Below are 19,625 nucleotides of genomic sequence, written 5' to 3'. Positions count from 1 at the left end.
CAGTTCCCAGAGGAAAGAGGCGCCAGGCCACAGACGTATGACGCACATTTTAGTTGACGAAATGCTAAAATCGGTGTCGAGGCCACGCATTTTTATAGCTGAGGAGTGTAAGAATCACTTTAGACCTATAACAATAAATTAAATGGAAAAAAAAAAACAGTTATTCATTTCCGTATCATTTCCTTTTCAAAGCCACAGTTTGCCTTCCCCTGACCTAAACCCTTAACCCCCTCCCCTTAACCCTGAACCCTCGGCCAATAAAGCTGATTCAGATTCTTGAGTGAGACACAACAATAAATCATTTTTAGTATTTGTGCAGAGCAAAGAAAGAGTCACACGTTTTGAAGTCAAAAAAAACTTTATTTAAGTGTAAACAAAACAAAAAAAAAACTGCATAGGAAATGTTTAAAGTCCACAGAGTACAGAGCGAGCAGCAGGTGGCCAATATATTATAGTCTCCTCTGCCTTATTTAGACTGAAGACCTGACATCTGCACTTAAACTCAGCACGATGTGCGAGTGTGTGTTAAGAGGGAGGGAAGGTGTGCTGGCCAACGCACACACACTAACACACACAAGGTTCGAATGATTAACACACACACACACAAGCGCCTGGACGAGGAAGCGCCAGCAGCAACCATCTAAACTCAGCTGGCCACGCTGGCTCGCCCTGCCTCCTGGACTGTTACGAGGATACATTCAGTGGATTTCTGCTTACACAACACGGATGCAGCGCACAAACACAATATCCACTCTGCACACAAGCAGCCGCTGGGAGAACAGGACACAACGCAAACAAGCGTTTGGACAAGACGAGCTGGCTCTTAATCCCCGGGCCAAACATCTCCCTGAAGTCTGGGGACGCCGATGTTAACGCGGTGCTGCACGTTCCACCACAGCCACATGATTACACCTCACACCTGAAGCAGAACTGCTGTGGAACATTTTGGCAGCAAATGTTTTCAGTGTCGTGTCTCCTGTCAGCAGCTGCTTGGAGCGAGCGAACATCAACAAGACCCCATTTAACCCTTTTCTTCACAAAATACATTCTAAAAGGGCCAATGAGCATCGAGTGGTGTGAAGTATTTGTACTTTTGTAAAGGAAAACAAAAATTGGCCAAAAAATAAAATAAAAAGAAAGAACCAAAACCCAAAGATTAATCAGGGGAAACTAATCGAAAGCCTTATTGTTTCAGATTTAGAAATAATTTGTTTTATAATATGTAAATGGGCACACAAAAGAATCAGACTAGTACTGAGAGGTCATAACAGGGGAGAGGTCACTACATCATCACTACGGGACACGTTTCAATGAGATGCCAGCAGGGCAGGGCTGCTGAGAACTACCTGAGTTTTATTTTTTTCCTTTCTAAATTTTCCAACCTTTTCTTTTTTTTTGTCTTTCTGTCTTTAGAGTATACAATCATTAAAGGAGGTCTACGACCTTGCACACGTCACCTGGTGCAGCTTTTTCTCTCTTAAAGCCGTGAGAGGCCAGCAATAAAACAGTGGACAAAAAAACCACAGGGGCCCAATTAAAAAAAAGAAGAAAAAAAAAAACACCTAACAGGAGTGCAGTCAACCAATCACGTGCTCAGCAGCCGTCACCGCATTTCCTGGATTCTTACAAAAACGAGGAAGGGCACTGCTTGCTAGTTTGTGCTGGAGAAACCTAGCTGCTTCTCACAGGGCAGTGAGAGAGTTCCCATTACTAGGTCAAACACAAAATGGCCGCCTTGTGGATTCATCATTGTTGGGAAGGTAAACGTACGCTCAGCAGAAGTGTCTCCAGCTTCCTAAAGTCACAGAGTGTGAAAGGACAGAAGGTAATATGACTAATAATCATATTCTGCATACTAGAGGGAGTTAAAGGAAAATGAAACACTAATGGCAGAGGGCCGTACTCGTCCGAAAACTGCCTCAGCTATCGCTCACGAGTCGAGGCATGGCTGGCTGAACAGGTTGTGCTCTGCAGCGCCTCTTGAGAACAGGAAATACAATCGCAAAGGTCAAAAAGGTTAATCCCATCCAACGCAATCCTAATGCACACATACACATCTTTGGGTATATATTTTGGTAAAACCATCCCAATAGTGAGCTACCCACCCCGTCTGAGTTCATCAACACCTATCTGAGAGACGTCAATATAATACAAGGACTTTTTAAAGCATGCAACAAAATGAAAAACAAAATCAAAGGTTTAAAATACACTTTCCTCTTTAAGAGTGAAGACCTAATGATCTTAAAGATAGAATTCTGCTATTTTAATAATGAAATAAAAAACCAAACGGATGCAACATGAATGAACATTTCACAGAGTAATACTGCAAAGCAAAAGACAATCGTACTGGTGAAACTAGGTGTTGAGTTCAAGCAGCTAGGTCTGTGGAATCAAACTGGCTTGCCGTCAATGTGCTAATCGCTCTTCACTTCAACTTCAATAATAAACCAGCCTGTTGCCATGCATGAGGCATCTGATGTGTTTGTTTAAAGTGAGTTTAGACTCAAGGTCCTCCACAACCAACATCAGCCTTCTTAAAATCCACGCTGACGTGTTGGTTAGACTGAGGTTATTCTTGTGCATTAAAAGGCGGATTTGTGAAGTTCTTTAACTCTTTAAAAGAGGCCACCTCCTCTTCCCCTTTAACTATTGTGCACAGTAGCAAAGTACAAGTGGAATCTGCGTGTTCATCATCATTATGAGGTAAAGATAAATTGGGCCCAGCCCTGTTAAGTGCATCCAATCAGAGAGGGGATTTATCCTCAGGTGCTCCGATTCAACATCTATGATATAATGGTCCAGTGACATTTGTCGTCTGCAACAGTGTGGTCCCAGTGCCAACCCTGTTTGGCACAGAACTCTCACAGATCATTTTGGCACAATGCTTTCATCTGAAATATTTGGTTTCTTGGTGAGAAAAGGCAAAGTTAACCAGGCATTTTTTTGTTTTGTTTTTTTTACAGTAGATTCAACAAACCAAAAGCTGCTCAGGGCTGCGAGATGGAACGATGACCATTAACACAAACTTTCTTCGAACTCGAGATGGTACCATGATCTTTGGTCCTAGAGCTGTGGGACATGTACTGTAACACAAGAAGCTTCACAGAATGAGGTATATTTGTCGTGCATAAATATCTGACGAGGTATGCTTAAATAAAAGAGTCATTATGAGGTATTCAGAATATGTAACACGTTGAGGTATCTGAATGTTTAAATGCACAGCAGCTATGAGTGAGGTATTCAGGAGTCGAGGTATATGAGAGAGGAAGTGAAACCGTACGTGATATCTGAGATATGACGATGCAAATACTGACCATGTGCAGACGGGCCCTCTCCTCAGAGGCGAGGGCCGGCCGGTCGATCTTTCCAGAGGTCCCAAGATTCTTTGCTAGGCTGAGGAAGTGGCTAGCAGAACCATAATTGTCTAGTGCTTCCAGTGGGACACAGATTTGGACAAAGGGCAAAGGGATTCAGAACCCCACAATGCTTTCACCACAAAGAGTTAGTAGCTATTAGTTTCTATAGTAATTACACTGGGAAACAAGGGGCTGTCTAATAATGAGAAAACTGGGCTGAGGCGATAAATGCGAGGGGGACAAAGGGGTTCTCTTTGGTGCGGGTATCTTCTGTTCTCTACACGACTTTCAGACCTGCCTCACACAGCAGCAGGATGTGAAAGTCCTCATGCACAATAAACTGTGACCCAAGCACAGTTATTCTTCTAAGCCTAACACGACAGTGCTATGAACTCAACTCCACGCCTTTTATGAACTTCAGACTTCCCAGCAACAATGATTATTCAAGAAAAAGTTTTTTAAAGGGGAATATTTTAATCTACAGTTGGCCATTGTGCAGAAATTCTAACTTTGGTAGACTCCAGTGGTCGATCTATAGACCTCCGTCTTTAGAGGAATCGGTCTACTAGCGCTCACTCTGGAGATGTCTCCTCAACTCCACGTGTCAATAAATAGGGCAGGGCTTTGTGATCGTGCCCTCTCGTTGGACTTGATTCCCGGCCCTAGGAGCCAGGGGGCGTGGCTTTCAACCACAAAGCCAAAGGATTGTAATGTTAGGCCTTTCATTTGATGTCATTAACATCCTCTGGACAGCCAAATTAGGTGTCTAACTTGTGAGGCTTTTGTCACACAGCATACCTCATCAAAAAGGTGTCATTCAATACAATGATTTAATCTGTACGATAAGATCGCTAATAGATCCAGATCTTTGAAAATTCATCACCAAAATCCTTTGGTGGGTTCCTCCCTGCCGAGGAGGCGCTGCTCTCCTTGCATACTTGTCTTTGCATCTTAGTTGTTCATGTAACCGACGGGACAGGAGCGACACAGGTCGTCTTGTTTTATCATCCAGTCTTATGAGCTGGGGGGGGGGGGGGTGATCAAACACTTTGGATTCTTTTATTACAGGGTTACTTATTCAGGACTTATTTCAGGGATCATTTTGCAGATGATTTCCCTTAAATTTATATTTTTTACTCATCAATAAATTCATCAAATCAGCATAAGTCAGTAAAGCTAGAGGGAGAGCCTGCGAGGCACCGATCATCTCGACCAGTCCTACGGTGACCTGAGCTAATTCTGATTCTATCTATTTTGGCATCGCTTCGCACACTCCTCATGACACACAAACTCCACAGAGCCACAAAGAGACAAGGGTCGATGCGTAAGCCAAAAACTAACTAACCTAAAAACATGAAAGGACACTACTGTACCCTAGTTTCCTCCCCAAGCGAAGCCCTCTAATGAGAATAAATCATGCAGCCTCTACAGCGGTCTGAGTATTGTCTCAGCAACAACATTCAGGAGGTTCACTTTAACTCATATTTCAAAATGCACAGCAAGTATTCCTTTAATCCTGTGCAAATATCAACTGAACAGTCTATTTTTTGTCTCTCTTAAATAACAAAGTATAGAGGTAGACTTTTCTTCTTTGTAAAACTTCACGGACTAAAACCTCTGCTCGGTGACTATGAGTACATTCATAAAGAGCTAAATGAGGTAGGTATGGAGCAGAGGATAAAAAGTGAAAAAATCCCTGAGATGGATACTTAAGGAGAGCTGGCAGAGAGAACTCAGAGCCGCTGAGGAGGAGGAAGGGAAATATGGCTCTTTTTCTACTGATTATCAATTTGTAGAGGTCCCCTTTGTCACACACACCACAGAGATCTGATTGGGAGGGTATCGATGTAAATAAAAAAATCTATAGTTTTAATTTCCCTTCACTTCAACGTGTTCTCAGTCCTCTCTGAGCTCGCCTCCTGTTGTGTCTGTTGATTCATTCTCTCACCTCCATTTCCTTCATCGAGAAAACTGCAAAAGGCCAAACAGAGGGAGAGAATGCAAAAATAAACTTTTTCCTTTTTTTTTTTTAGAACTTGAGGATGCGATTATTTCCAAAGTCAACAACCACAATGACTCCGTCAGGCGTCACAGCCACACCGGAGGGGCGATCCATCTGTCCAAAGCCGCTCCCCTGTGTGCCAAATTTGCATAAGAAGTTTCCATTGGGCTCGAACACCTGGACTCTGTGGTTGCGGGAGTCGGCCACGATGATGCGGTTCTCCTGGTCCACGGCGACGCCCTGGGGCCGCAGAAACTGCCCGTTCCCGGTGCCCTCGGAGCCCAGGAAGCGGGCCGACTGGCAGTCCGGCCGGATGACCAGGAGCCTGTGGTTGTTGAAGTCGGTCACCACCAGGTGGTCTTCGTGGTTAAAGGCCACTCCTCTGGGAGAGTCAAAGTGTTTCCACAGGGCCCCCTCGAAGCCGTACTTGTTTAGGAAAGAGCCGTCAGGGGCGAAGAGCTGCACACGGTGGTTCCTGGTGTCGGAGACCAGGATCTTACCCTCAGAGTTGACAGCCACATCCCAGGGATAGTTGAACTGCCCGTTCTTTGTACCCTTTTCCCCAAACTTCAGCAGGAACTGGCCCTCAAAAGTAAACACCTGTCAGAGAAAGCAAATGTCTCAGGGCCCAATGTGTTTACATGTGCAGCACAGAGAGAGCACAAGGAGCTGAGTGTTTACACGTGTACGTGGGGTTACAGGATTTTAGAAGCTAACACGCTGCTTTACTTTTTGCTCTTGCAACTTTCTTTTGGACTTGGACGACAGAATTCCAACAATTATGCCAAAACGTAGTGAGTAGAAATGTGCTGAATTTCATACCTGCACACGGTGATTGTCCTTATCAGCCACAATGATTCGTCTCTGACTGTCACACGCGACCCCCGCTGGACGATCAAACTGACCAGGCCGAGAACCCAGAGAGCCAAACTTATGGTGGAAGGCACCGCAAGGCTTGAATATCTGGAGAGTGAAGGAGCAAAACTTTTTTTATTTCATTTACTTATTCAATCATTTATTTTATTTTTTATTTCATTTATTTCTTTTTAAAATTTAATTTAGTTTTTTTTTCCAATGTATTTATTTATTTAATTTTTATTTAATTTAGTTTTTTTCAATTTATTTATTTTATTTTATTAGACATTTTATTTTATTTATTTTTTTCGAGACACATATTCCTTCTACCCCTCTTGTGAGGTGTGTGTCACTGCTGTTTGTGTGTATCAGGAGGGACGTTGGGGGAAATGTGCCTGATGCACTTTTAACATTATGCTCTGTAAACATTTCAGCACCAAAATCAACAGTGTGAAGTTTGCATGAGCTGGTGAGTGGATGATTAATGACATAAAACCACTCTGGGTGTAATTCAAGTTTATGCATGTGTGGTCTTTTGGTAGTGAGAGTGAAACTAAGGTTAGAGGACAGAAACAAAAGGAGATGCATTCTCCTGAATGCAGAAAATCTTTTACATTTTCTTTCCACATTAAATGACCTCATTTTTATCATTTCCTTGAGCTGTTACTAACAATGATGTGTCAAAGTGTCCAAGAGGAGAAGTAAAGTGTAGAGTATCCTGCTCACCACACGCCTGACGGTGTGACTGCAGAGACTAAGACACGGCGCTCTTACCTGTATGCGGTTGTTGCTGCGATCAGCCACCACAACGTATCCCTCCTTGTCCACGCTGATGCCCCAGGGTCGACACAGCTGACCGTCTCCCTCCCCCTCACACCCGAAAGACGACACCTGGGAGCCCAGGGAGCCGTAGCTCCGCCCTGACTTGACCATCACCTTGAAGGGGCTGCCCTGGATGTGCTGGTTACACACCAGCACCGACACCAGGTGCTCCCCCTCACATTTGGGCAGGTAGCTGACGGTGTACGAGCCGTTCTGGTGGTCCGTTATGTCCGCTGCAGACAGGTTGCCGTCTGCGACCGACATGACTATTGCAGACACCGTGTCCCCGCCGGAGAGACGTGGCTCGCCATCATGGTCATATCCGATCACAGTGAAGGAGGCGGGCTTGCCACGAAGCGCACTTTTCAGACCCTCACCGTGGGCTTTGGTGACTGGGGCGAAGGCTCCGCTGCTGATGAGGCCCATGGACTGGATGGCGATGTACAGAGCCTGTGGGGACAGATTGTGTGTTTAATGATTTGTAAACCCATCACCAATGTTCAGCACCTCTCCTAAAACTACTAACATTAAATCAGGCTGTGTAAACACACAGCAATACTCTGATGACGTTAACACCCACACAGACTTTAGCTTTGTGACCCCTGACCTCCAGGGTCTCAGTGCCTACCTGGTCTGGAGGGGTGAACATGAAGCGGTCGTCCTCCTGCACCTGCAGCAGGCCCCTCAGAGCCTTGAGCTCATGGATCTGGGTGAGCATTCGCTCCCTGGCCAGCAGCACGTCCAGGTGGCGGCCTTCATCCAGCACCTGGCTGACGGCAGCGATGGTGCTGTCCAACTTGGTCAGACTCTGGTGCAGTTTCTCCACCTGCAGGTACAGAGACTTGGCCTTCACCTGACGGATCTTCTCCACCTGAAAGGAGACGGAACGTTGAACAGCACAGAATGCACATGACAGATGTTGTGATATGTTTTATGTTGTAACACATATTTAATGACCACGAGGAATGTTGGCAGCTAAAACACAGACGCTGTTCCCATGGTGACACAACGACATGAACTATATACAAATTAGAGCACTCCAATTCAATGACACGACAAAACTAGGTATCAAAAACCCCTCAAAGGTTGATGTACAACCTTGTTCAGGCCTTTACTCACTTAGTCATTAAATCCGCATTCCTGATTTTTGAGTAGGAATAATGTGAAGCATTCCCAACCACACATTATTCTACCAAAGAAAAATTCTGCCCACTTTGTCATGCTACTTCCTTTCCCCTTTCAGATGGAGGAATGTTCAAGTCTGACACAAATTCAAGCATGTCCAAAGCCTACATTTCCTCAATCAGACGTTCACATAGAAACTCCAGTCGAACTTTAAAATGTTCCCCATCTTTCGTACATTCTGGGTTGTGCTCTACTGTGAAATCCCATTCAAACGAAATATTCAGACTTGTTTGGAGCACGGTAGAAACGCCCTTCTCAGGTTTTTACATTGGTTTGTATTGGACAGAATGTTCACAGTGTAGAGAGCTTCTTAAACGTTTCGCTTTAACTCGCTGTCACTCCCACAGTTTTAATTCTACATATATCATTTTTGGTCAAAATTAGGGCTGGACAATGTTGGATTTTTAGCCAGTTTGCTGATATATAACAACTTATTTGGCTGATAACCTGAACCATTATTGATATATCCACTTTCCCCCACCTAATTTTAGTGATCATCAAGTCTCCTCTGTGGTGGGATTAACATCATATTATACATGCATACTCTTCTCCTGACGGCCCACCAGCAGATGGAGACATGAAATGCTTTTCAATGTATGTAATATTCATTCATTGTGCAAATAAAGAAAAGGCATGTTGGGCGAATCCAACATTGTCGCTATGGAAGCAATCTGAATTACACATTTGGCACCGTGAGCCTGAAAGCAGGAGGAACTCCACTAACTGTCACACATTAATGGTTTTACTCAACATTCAAAGCTTTTCAACATGCAGCATTCATACCTGTAATTTCTAGTTATTTACTAAAAATCTCACTGTGTATATATTTTTATGAAAGCACTACAGTATTGTCACAATATTGAAATACTGCGATATTTTCTTTGCAAGTAAAACTGAATGTGGGATTTAACAAGTGTGCTGGTGCCTCCACCGACTGTTACTAACAAGTCTGCCCACAGGGTGGCAGCAATGTGCTGACCACACCACGTCTGTCAGATATTCAGGAAGAAGAAGCAGCAGCACTGGATGACATGCAGCTGGCTGCCTGCATGGAATTTTGATTGGGCATCAGTGTGTGAGTGTTCACCACTCCGGTAGAGTGCAGGTTAACTGAAGGCACATGAGCTAACAGGTCAGATATTATAAAAATGTATTTAAAGATGGACCGCACAGGTAGAAACGCTCACAACGACGCAGGCCTTGTGTGTGGGCTGACACACATGCATGAATCCTCCTTAGAGTACTGTCCATGATGGATCTGAGGTGTTTTTGGTGGAAAACTTCTTCTTTTTATCTGTTATAAGCGACTGCTGCAAGTTTATTTCTATTTCCCTGAACAGTGTAACAGAAGACAACAAGATGACAACGTGAAACACTGTACACACAGTTTACTATTCAGAGAGATATCAAGACCGGAGGCTGAGAGAACTGAAAAGAGCACGACACTATTACTGAGGTGATTTATTCAGCACTGACCGTCACTTAACCATGACACATTTCTGTTACTGTTAGAAGCCAGATTAAGTTACGGTACAGTCAGTGAGAATGAGGCATTAGAGAGGCTGGCAGAACCTGAGAAGCACAGACTGAGCTCTTACTTACCGTCACCTAACAAAAAGACTATAACACAATAGCCTGACTGCCTCTGTGGTCAGAGGGACTCTGAAAGAAACAAAGAGTCCAAAGGACAGAAGTCTTTTGTTGATCCTTGGCATAAGTGGAGCTGCAATTTGCATCTGTGAGACTAGAGTTACACTTTATAGTCGCTGAGGACAAAGACTCCAGTTAGGCTTTCTAATGGACACACATCAAGTTTTAGTTCGTCAGTTGGAAACACCCATTGACAGAGTTGGTTTGTATTTCACAGAGTGAAAACCTGAAAGTCAGAGAGGAGGAGACCTGGACCATCTTTGATCCAACGACTACTGAAGCCCTGTTTCCACCAGACAGTTCAGTTCAGTTCACTTTTCTTTCTGTCTCCACAGTAAAAGTTGTGGATGGTACCAACAGCAGCGTTCCTTAGCGTCCCCATGTTTGGTCCCCCCTCTGTTGGGGTACCTAGCACACAGATCTGGTACTAGAAGGTGGAGCTAGAAACCCTGCAGTCTGATTGGTCAGTAGAGGACGCTCACTCTGCTCAGGGCTGAGTTGTGTCTGGTTTTGAGGCTCATGTAACCACTGTTCATACTGTGGAGAGTTTTATTAGTAAACTGTAACTATAAAATGAAAGGATGTTTTGCTGCCTCTCACAGCAGCTGGAGTCTGAGAAAAAATAACTTCATTCACTGGGCCGACTGCCGGCAACTTTTAAGGTGGAACGTTAACTTGTAATGTTACTGAATGCATGAGTTGATGACGTGAATCCATCAGCACACCTTAAATTTCACTGTGACAACTTTGACCATCACTTTAGTTTTTATATGACACACACTTTTAGTAATGACTTTAAAAATATAGATTCATTTGGAGCGGATTATGTGAAGGTCATATATTCTAATCCTCACTTCCTGTGGGCTACAGCAACACTAAACCCCTGAGCTTGCCTGAGAAGGACTAAATGCACAAAGCTGCTATTTTGAAATATCCCATGGAGAGAGACTCTCACTGCAGCCTGTTCTATTTTGTTGTGAAAATGTGGGCGTGCAGCCTCGTTCTGTGGACGATAAACCAGGTGCAGACTTCCATCTGTGTCACCGCTGATGAGGAAATACAGCGAGTGCTGGACGGAGCAGTGAGTGACAACAACCCCGCCCACATTTAAGAGGACTGTCTGAACACACCGAGGGTCTAGGTACCATGTCTGAAGGCTTACTGCTGGCTCCTATATGAGGAGGTTACAACCTCACAGTCCGGCTCAGCTCCTGTGCTACACTTTCATAACATATACGAGACACACCCAAACTCACTGAGGGCTTTAAAGTCAAATGTTTAACCTGTGAGTCACATTGTAGTGCTCCTGCTGTCATTTAACAGCCATGAATCTCTCCGGTTCAGTGCCGCAGTGCTGAGGCACCTCCCAGATTCAATTTCTGTGTTCCTGTCAGCACAGGTGGTCATCATACCGGCTCACAGTACAGGTAGCACGAGCTGCGTTGTTTCCAGTTCCTCGTATGATTCAACTTGTAAGCTATCTGCACCTGAGGCGAGGATGGCAGAGGAGCAGAGCAGCATACTGATGCAACACGCCACCGGAGCAGCACTTTAACTAGGCTGAAATGTCCAAGGTGTCATCTTTAAATTACTCTGTTTGTTTGATCAACAGTCCAAATGACTAAATGACTAATCCATTGTTGGAGATTAATTTTCTGACCAACTGTTTTAGCCCTATTCAACAGGGATAAACCCTTCCACCACACAAAGAATCAGTACACACCAATAACAAAAGGAAAAACAGAGCAGCGGAGAGTCAGCCTCCTACCTGCTCTACAAGCTCCAAAGGACAATCAGACACAGCACCTTCCTTCTCTACATGCCCCCAGGTACTCCTTGAAATTCTTAACTACATTTCTTTAAAGACAGGAAGCTTACTCACACAGCAAAACTGAACCGTCTACCAGCTCATCATGTCGTTACCAAGCGGCAATATCCAGCTGAATAATGAATCCAACATGAAGTACCAAAAACTGCCGTTCCTCTAATGTCGACTTGAGGCTGGCTCCAAAAAAAATAAAGCATGGGGAGAAAATGGAGAAACACACACGATGGTAAACAAAACATTGTCACTAGGGCTGCTCCTTGAACGTCTGTCGACTAGAAAGGTCATTAGTCTGCAAGATTCTATTGGTCGCTTAGCCGCAGAAAAAAAAAAACGTGTCTCGTCAAAACAAATCCAAACCTATCTGACTGGAGCATGTGTGACTTTACTTTGAAAGGACAGACACAGGAAGTGTCCACGCTCAGCAGTCAGACAGGAGTCAGGTTAATCTCCAGGGCTGGTACCTGCGGTTATTCCACAGGCTAGTTAATAACATGTCGGGCAGGAAATCCAAAGTGTGGGATCATTTTGAGAAGGTGAAGGACGAACCCAAGGTGATATGTAAACTCATCTTCAGATTCATGGAAGGTTATCTGTGGAAGGTTCCTGTAAGAATTTCGGCACACACAACAAGATTCCACAACTTTTCCCACAACTTTAAATAATTTCTACTACTTCAGTGACATTTCCAGGCCTGGAAAATTTGATTGTGACATTCCATGACCACATGAACGTGGTAAACCTGTATATCAGAAATAACCACTGTAACAATTTCCTTGGCATCACTGCTGCATTCTTGATTTACGAACCTGTTTTCCCGTCTGTCAGTGACGTCCAATTTGACACGGTCAAAAAATCCAAACACACACAAAAAGCGTACTCATCTGCTGTGAGTTCATGGCCTATTTTTTCTCAGGTTTTCCTGTGTTTAAAAACCTGCACACACACACTACTTTTGGTGGAGAAGAGGTAAATGAAGGGTTAATGCGGGCAGCAGCTCACCTTCCACAGTAGTTCACACTCTCTCTCCTCCAGCGCTTTCTTGTGTCTGAGCACGAGGGCCTTCACTTCAGTCTGCACCACCTTGGCTTTGATCTCCACCTGCTCCGCCATGGCCTGGACCTTCTCCATGCTCAGCTGGGGAAACAAAACAGTCACGTGATCTTAATGATGCGCCATAACATCCTGTCAGCATATTGGCAATCAGCTGAAGCACAGAATTTTACTTTAATAATAATAATAACGGACCAAACAGTGAGACAGAGGCAAAGACGCTACGGTTATCGCTCACAGCGCAGTGTGACAAAGGACAGGAGTGTCTAAAAACACATCACTTCCTGTTGGGTTTTATGACTCACATGGGATACAGATGAGCCCAGCTGCAGGATGCAGAGGAGCAGGAAACATTAAAAGAGAGGACACTGTGTGTGACATCTTCCTGGCAAAAATCTGGGTTTTTTTTGTCCGGAATTGTCGCGTGTCTAAAAATAAATACGACCTCGCATTTTGCCAATCATGTTTGCACACCAAGTCTGAAACTTTTGTCTGTTATTAAAATTTTCAGATCAGGTTTTTCTGCGTTTTTTTTTTTTGCATCCATCAGCCTTTAGAGACGTCTGACTAAGAATCAGTGAAGAAGATGAGGTGGTGGGACACAGCTGGGATGAGACAGAGCAAGACAGAACTTGGAGAGCTCACGTTGAACAGGTCAGATAGTTCATCATATTCAGGTGATGATGATGAAGAGGAGGAGGATGTGGACGCACACAGAGTGTGGAGGACAGCTCCGCCCCTTCATGCAGCTGTGGTGCCAAATGAAACACAGAGAGTGATGAACTGTGAGTTTTCACAACGAACAGATCAATAAATTGGAATCAGTGAGCATGTTTTCTGTGCAGAACGATTTTTTTCCCAATGATGAATTTGAAAAAAACGCCTCAGTTTGCAAAGGCCTTAACACCTGCGCAGTGTTTGTGATCTATGCCTGTCTCACGTTAGGCGGCTCCTTTAGAGGGGAAAAGGAAACATGGGTCAGGAATAGGAAGTCACTTCACACCACACAAAGTGAGGCAACTTCCTGTTGGGCTGAACCCCTACTCAGCCCTGTTATTCAAAGTCAGCATCATGAAAATGAAAAACACTACATTTAAAACAGTTTTCCCCTCACAGTGCGGCACTGAACCTCCTCAACATTATGATGATATTTTATTATTTAAATCTTTCTTTTAATTATCTTAATCCTTATCATTTAAATCTGGATGTTAGTCTAATTTTAGACTGTATTTTATTCAGGTGTGGTTCAGCATGTTTTTTATGTTAAAAGAAACTGTGATGACGTGATAATGTTTCCTTGAACCACAGTATTTAAAATAAAAGTGTAGATATTTTTATATAAAAATGTTTAAACACCCAGACACACAGAGTAGCATGCAAAGATGTAACTGTACTGAACATGAATCTGTTTCCCTGCTGCCTCTCACCACACTGATTATAACCAGGTTTCTGTGCAGTGACACGAGGACACAAGGTTTCTTCATTACCTTTATCACAGGCACTGACACTGTTAGGCATAAACTTAAAGGCTGTAACTTTTACAACCCACAATTTGGGCTAAATGCACATTTCCCTCTTTGTCTCCGTCCCTTCCCCCGCAGCGTTTTATCTGGCTTTTCCTCTGGCGTTTTCTCTGGGAGGTCACAGGGTGAGCCGGACCTCACAGGGACGCAGGGGAGGTGGGATAAGGCCGTCTTTGTGATATTGGCCGCAGGGATCAAAGGTCACCTAAACCTCTACAGGTCATGATCTGCAACCCCTGTCTTGAGACACATACCGCCCACCCCCCACTGCACCCCTGCAAGAACAAAGCCTGGCAGTAGGGCCTTTTTCTCTTTCGCCCCCGGAGAGGGAACAGCAGGGAGCGAATCCTGGAGGAATCACGAGTGTTATCGTGTCATGGTGAGGAAGGAGGCAGGGTGAAATATAGAGTTGTCTCTGTGTAGTCCTGTAATGCTCATTTACCTTCTCTATGTGTCATTCTATTATCAGCTGTTTTTTCCATTTCTTCTGACATCAGCTTTTTTAAGAGGGGTATCAAATCCATACACTACAGTGATGCAATAGGGCCACCTAAAGCAGGATTTATACTTCTGCATCAAATCGATGCTTTACATACGGCGTAGGCTCTGTGTCAATGCAAAGCCTACACTGCAATCTGACGTGCACCTCCCCAGAAATGTAACTGCACAGTGTCACAGTGCCGCAGACCTCCTGTCTGTCTCTGTGAGCTGAAACCATTTCCCTCAGTGGAAACAAAGCTTTGATTTACTTTAATTTCACAGATAAGAAACAATAAATTGTGAAGACAATAAAGCCTCCACTAAAATAGCATTTTAAGTCTTGTGTGTGATTTATCCTGGCTTCATATGAGCAGAGGAAATCTCTGCTAGCTGCTAGGCTAATTTATACAATGTAAAATGCCATAGGCTTGTGCTAATAACGTTAGCATGTTGTATTTGTGGGGAAAATGTGTCCAGATAAAGACAAGTGTTTGTCTGTGAATGCTGCGAGTTATAGTGAAGCTGATTTGTGTACTTGTGTTTGAAACTCTCTCTAGCCTGTAAACTAATATATGAACAATTAAATCAAAGCCTCCTTGTTTTCTTGTTGACACATTGGTCCTCTGACTACAACACAGAGAACTGAATAACGCTGATTTGGCGTGCAGACTGAGAGCCACTGAGAAAGTCTGTTTTTCCTGATCTTTGACTCAAAGTTGGGGGAGTTGATGCTACTGCACGACCATGTTTTGGTGGTGATGGCCAGAGTAGCATGCATTCCAGCATTTCTATTCAAGTGAATTATTGATGAGTCACCCTCATGCATGAATCATACATCAGTAACAGCACACTTTAATGCATGAGCCATGATCCATGATGATAAAAGTACAGAAAAATAGAAATGTGTGGAGAAAATAGCACATTGTCCATTTCTTTAGAGTCACGCTCTCCCTCGCCCCCGTTTGCTCCACACCCTGGTGCTCTGCTTCTTGCTCTCATAATCTTCCTCTCAGTCTCTGTGGCTCCATCTTCTCTCTTCCCCTCCACATTCCCAGAGGAGCACAGCTTGGAGCACAAAGAGGGTCAAACGGACCAATCAAAGCGCAGAGGGAAGGAGCTCTGGCCAACCAGAAGGTCATACGCATGGGGTCGGAGGTCAGGGGAGATAATGGGTGAAATTTCCTACCTCTGGAGACAGGAGCGTGTGTGTGTGTGTGTGTGTTTATATATTATCTGGCGTCAGCATTTACTGCCATGGTGACCTGGGACAAAACAGGCAAACACACACCAAACACCACGACGCAGTGCCAGATGGCAGGCGGTGTTTCTGTGCAGTGTGACTCAGCTGCACAGATGCAGGTGATTGTCATTAAACATTACTGGAGATGAGGATTTGACCGTCAGTGATGAAGAGTAGGAGTGTTATGTGGTGCCTGGTTTTACGCCTACACGTGGTGTTTGGCGTCTAACTGAGCACATTCGTGTTGTGATATCTTGGAACTCGAAGAACACCCAGAGTGACATAAGTACCATCCATTAAGGTACAGAGTGCGCCCCAGTCACACAGAGGTCAAGCTCTGCTGAGAGATAGCACATGCCAGCATCATGTTTCAGGAGTCTTTACCTTCACTGCCCCACCCTGCAGGCACACTACACAACACAAGTGTGTGTGACCGATCACTGGTTCTCTTTTAGCTGTGCTTTCAACACATAACTCACAGACCATCTGGAGCAAACACTCATGTGCAGCTCAGTATAAATAACCTTAGTGATCACTGAACATCAGATCACATTTTAAATTTGTCCATAAACATATGTGTACTTTGTGTCTTGTGCTAATGTTAGCAACATGCTAACATGCTAAACATGGAGAGCATGTTAAAAATTACTGCTAAACATCACGCAGTCCCTTCTTTATGCAGACATGACGGGCGTAACGTGTAACACAGCAGTGTCAGCCCAATGCCCCCAGCAATGCCAATGAGACTTGCAGCCAATTGTTCCGAGTGGACACTCGCCCAATTGCAGCGAAAAATCCCCTGCAGCTCGAAATATTTTCCCCATAGACCAGTGGTTCCCAGTTGGTCCAGATTACTCCTCAGTCATTTGTTCAAGGTCCTCCACAGTTCAATAAATTCAGTGTCATACTTCTGTTTGGCCATGTCGTCAAGTTAGTTTGCCGTCTCTGTTTAGTAGCTGTCCGTTGGTCACTCAAAATACATGGACGGGAGAAAAATACGAAATGGCGATTGTTTGGTCTGTGACGTAACAGATCAACAGGAAAATGGTCCAATACTAACAAGCTGAAAGGGGGCATATTTCCACCTATCGTAGAGGAGTCGCACATACTCGGGTCAATAAATGGATTCCCCTCCCGTGCTTGTATACTGGGACAAGGACAGTAGGCCAGTTAGATGTCCTCGTCCAGCTGGGACTGGAGCTCCATTTCACCGTGCAGGTAATCGCACTGAGTGTGTCTCCAAAACTTTGCCTGTCTTTCTTCGTGCAAGTAGAGCACAAAGACAGATGCATACGCCTTTTGTCTAAAGGTGCGGACACACCAAACCGACATCAAAGAACTAGCGGTGACGAAAGCCAACTGTAGCGTTGTCTACGTCGCCTCACGTCGCCCTGTGTCAGTTGCATTTGAACACACTACACGGACTACATCCAGCGGCCAAGTAGCACGTACGTTCTGCGCCTGCGTGAGAGAGAGCGGAGTGAGAGAGTGGTACATCCTGTCAGCCGAGGGGTTTCCTATCTGTGCAGCCGAGCACCGCAGCACCTCCACGGACTATTACATCCAGACGGTCCCGGTGTTTCCTCCGCAGGCTCCACTTCACTCAGCTGCCCGATAAACCCGCTGCTTCTTCCCACTTTAACCTGAATAACAAACCAGGGCTCGGTGCTCCGGTTGGATCCAAATGCTCACCGACGGCCCGACTTTGACCGACCGCTGGCTTGGTGTGTAAGGACCTTAAGAGAAAATGATATGACTGGGCTGAGAATGATGATGGTGTTAAAGAGTAACGTGGCTCCTTTGAGAAGCCTGTGGTCAAAAAAGAGAGTTAGAGAATGGCGGAGGGTGAGCTCAGAGCAGACGGGTGTTCGGATCTTGGTGATCAGAGCACAGAAGAAATTAGCAGTGAAGGTACCAAAAGGGAGCCAATGTTCTGTGAAGGTTTCAGTTTGTCCATGATAAACACTGCAGCTGATTAAGACCCAAGTCAGTATGACTATAAATATATACACAAGCACGTGCACTGTGCATGTCTGAGTCAAGAACTGAGTACGCTTTAATATCTGTTTATTCACTGTAAGAATTACCACGATAAATGTAACGTAATTTTATAACAAGGTAACGATATATATGACAGTCCTGCAGTAGAGTCAAACCTGTGAAATCTCTACTAACAGACACATTTCTACTGTCGCACAGTATCATGTGTTTTCCTCACATCATGAAGCTCTATGTGTGAGTGAGAGTAAAGGCGAGGGAGCATGTGAGTGGATGAGTGAGTGAGTGAGTGAGTGAGTGAGTGAGTGAGTGAACAGGGGGAGGGCAAAGTGATCCACTTCTTAAAAAGAGGAGGGGAGTTTTCCTTTCTCTGAAATCCTTTAAATACCTCATCTACCCTCCCCCATCCTCCTCTCCACTCCTCCTCCTCCCCTCTGACCTCTGGCCCTGCCCCCGGCAGACCTCACCCCGTGCGACCCGCCCCCTCTCAGGAGCAGCTGGACACCTCTAACCTCAGGCTTCCCAGCAGCTCTGCGCTGGTCACTTCTCTCGGCCGCTCTGTGCCGAGGGACGCTGGAAAAGCCACAGCTGCTCTCCTCAGCCTCTCCGGGAGATGGATGAGCGTGGACTTGTGTGGTTTGACCTTCATAAGGACTGTCTTATTGTCAGACCTTGAAGAATCATGAGAAGAGCTCTCAGCTTTGTTTAGTTAAGACTCAAATCAGGTTGACCTATTTGCATCCTGTGGAGATACACCACCATCTCCTCTTGATTCAATTAGAAGAACCTCTGGTCATCTTCCCTTTAATAAATTATATCCCATTTTTCACATTTCACAACACAAACACAAGTATTGTTTTATTTCATGTTTGCCTCAGCACTGCTGCCTTGCTTCGAGCTCCAAGAGGCCGAACAAGCAAACAAAAAACCCCTTGAGGATGTTTTCCTTTGTGAGAAAGTGTGTTTGTCAGTGTTCCTGTCTCACCTGCACAGCCTGACGTCCCTGCTGTGCATCTGCCAGCAGCTGGATGGTGATGGCCCTGCAGTCCTGCACAGCGTCTTGTAGATAAACGAAGGTGTGGCCGATGTGACGGCCCACGCTGCACTCCCTACAGATAGGCACCGAGCAGGATTCACAGAAGAACAGAAACACCTGGAAAACAGACAGACAGACGGATCAGTTCTGTGTTCCACATGATACAAACTGAATCAGCACCTGCTCTCAGGGCCGTGGAACAAACGAGAAAACGAGTACAGACCACAGATCCGACTGGACTCATTAAAGCTTTACTTTAAACTTTGAGATGTGAGATGTGTCTGCAACTGACCGATCATTTTTTACTGTCATTATCTCTCAGACTGACACTGGAGAAACTCAAAAGTTTTGAGTCACACTTAAATGTCTTTGTTAAATGACATACTTTGTTTTAACACTTTGTTTAGTTCCATATAAACATGTTTGAAGCCTTAATTTTAACAGCGTGCATGGGACGAGTCAGTTTAGTGTTTAAGGGAGAGTTCATCCCAAATTCAAAAACACATATTTTTCTTCTTGACTGCAGAGCTATATATCAGTCTAGATAGATTTAGTGTGAGCTGCTGATGCTGAGTCGTTGGAGATATCAGCTGTAGAGAC

General features: G+C 44.7%; 1 protein-coding gene across 1 annotated transcript in view; it reads right to left on the bottom strand.

Moving 5' to 3' along the window:
- Positions 1-386: 386 nt before the first annotated feature.
- The window catches only part of trim71 (tripartite motif containing 71, E3 ubiquitin protein ligase), a 41,754-nt gene continuing 22,515 nt past the window's right edge, over positions 387-19,625 (bottom strand). Inside the window, exons 2-7 of the mRNA XM_049602017.1 lie at positions 18,975-19,142; positions 12,698-12,832; positions 7,664-7,906; positions 6,988-7,485; positions 6,181-6,321; positions 387-5,958 (exon numbers count right to left, since the gene is read on the bottom strand). Of these exons, the coding sequence (XP_049457974.1) occupies positions 5,386-5,958; positions 6,181-6,321; positions 6,988-7,485; positions 7,664-7,906; positions 12,698-12,832; positions 18,975-19,142 (1,758 nt within the window). The 3' untranslated portion in view covers positions 387-5,385. The remainder of the gene's footprint in view (positions 5,959-6,180; positions 6,322-6,987; positions 7,486-7,663; positions 7,907-12,697; positions 12,833-18,974; positions 19,143-19,625) is intronic.

The sequence above is a fragment of the Epinephelus fuscoguttatus genome, linkage group LG17 (genome assembly GCF_011397635.1).
Source record: "Epinephelus fuscoguttatus linkage group LG17, E.fuscoguttatus.final_Chr_v1".
NCBI lineage: Eukaryota > Metazoa > Chordata > Actinopteri > Perciformes > Serranidae > Epinephelus > Epinephelus fuscoguttatus.
Note: the sequence above shows the minus strand (reverse complement) of the source record. Positions and strands in the feature narration are given on the sequence as shown.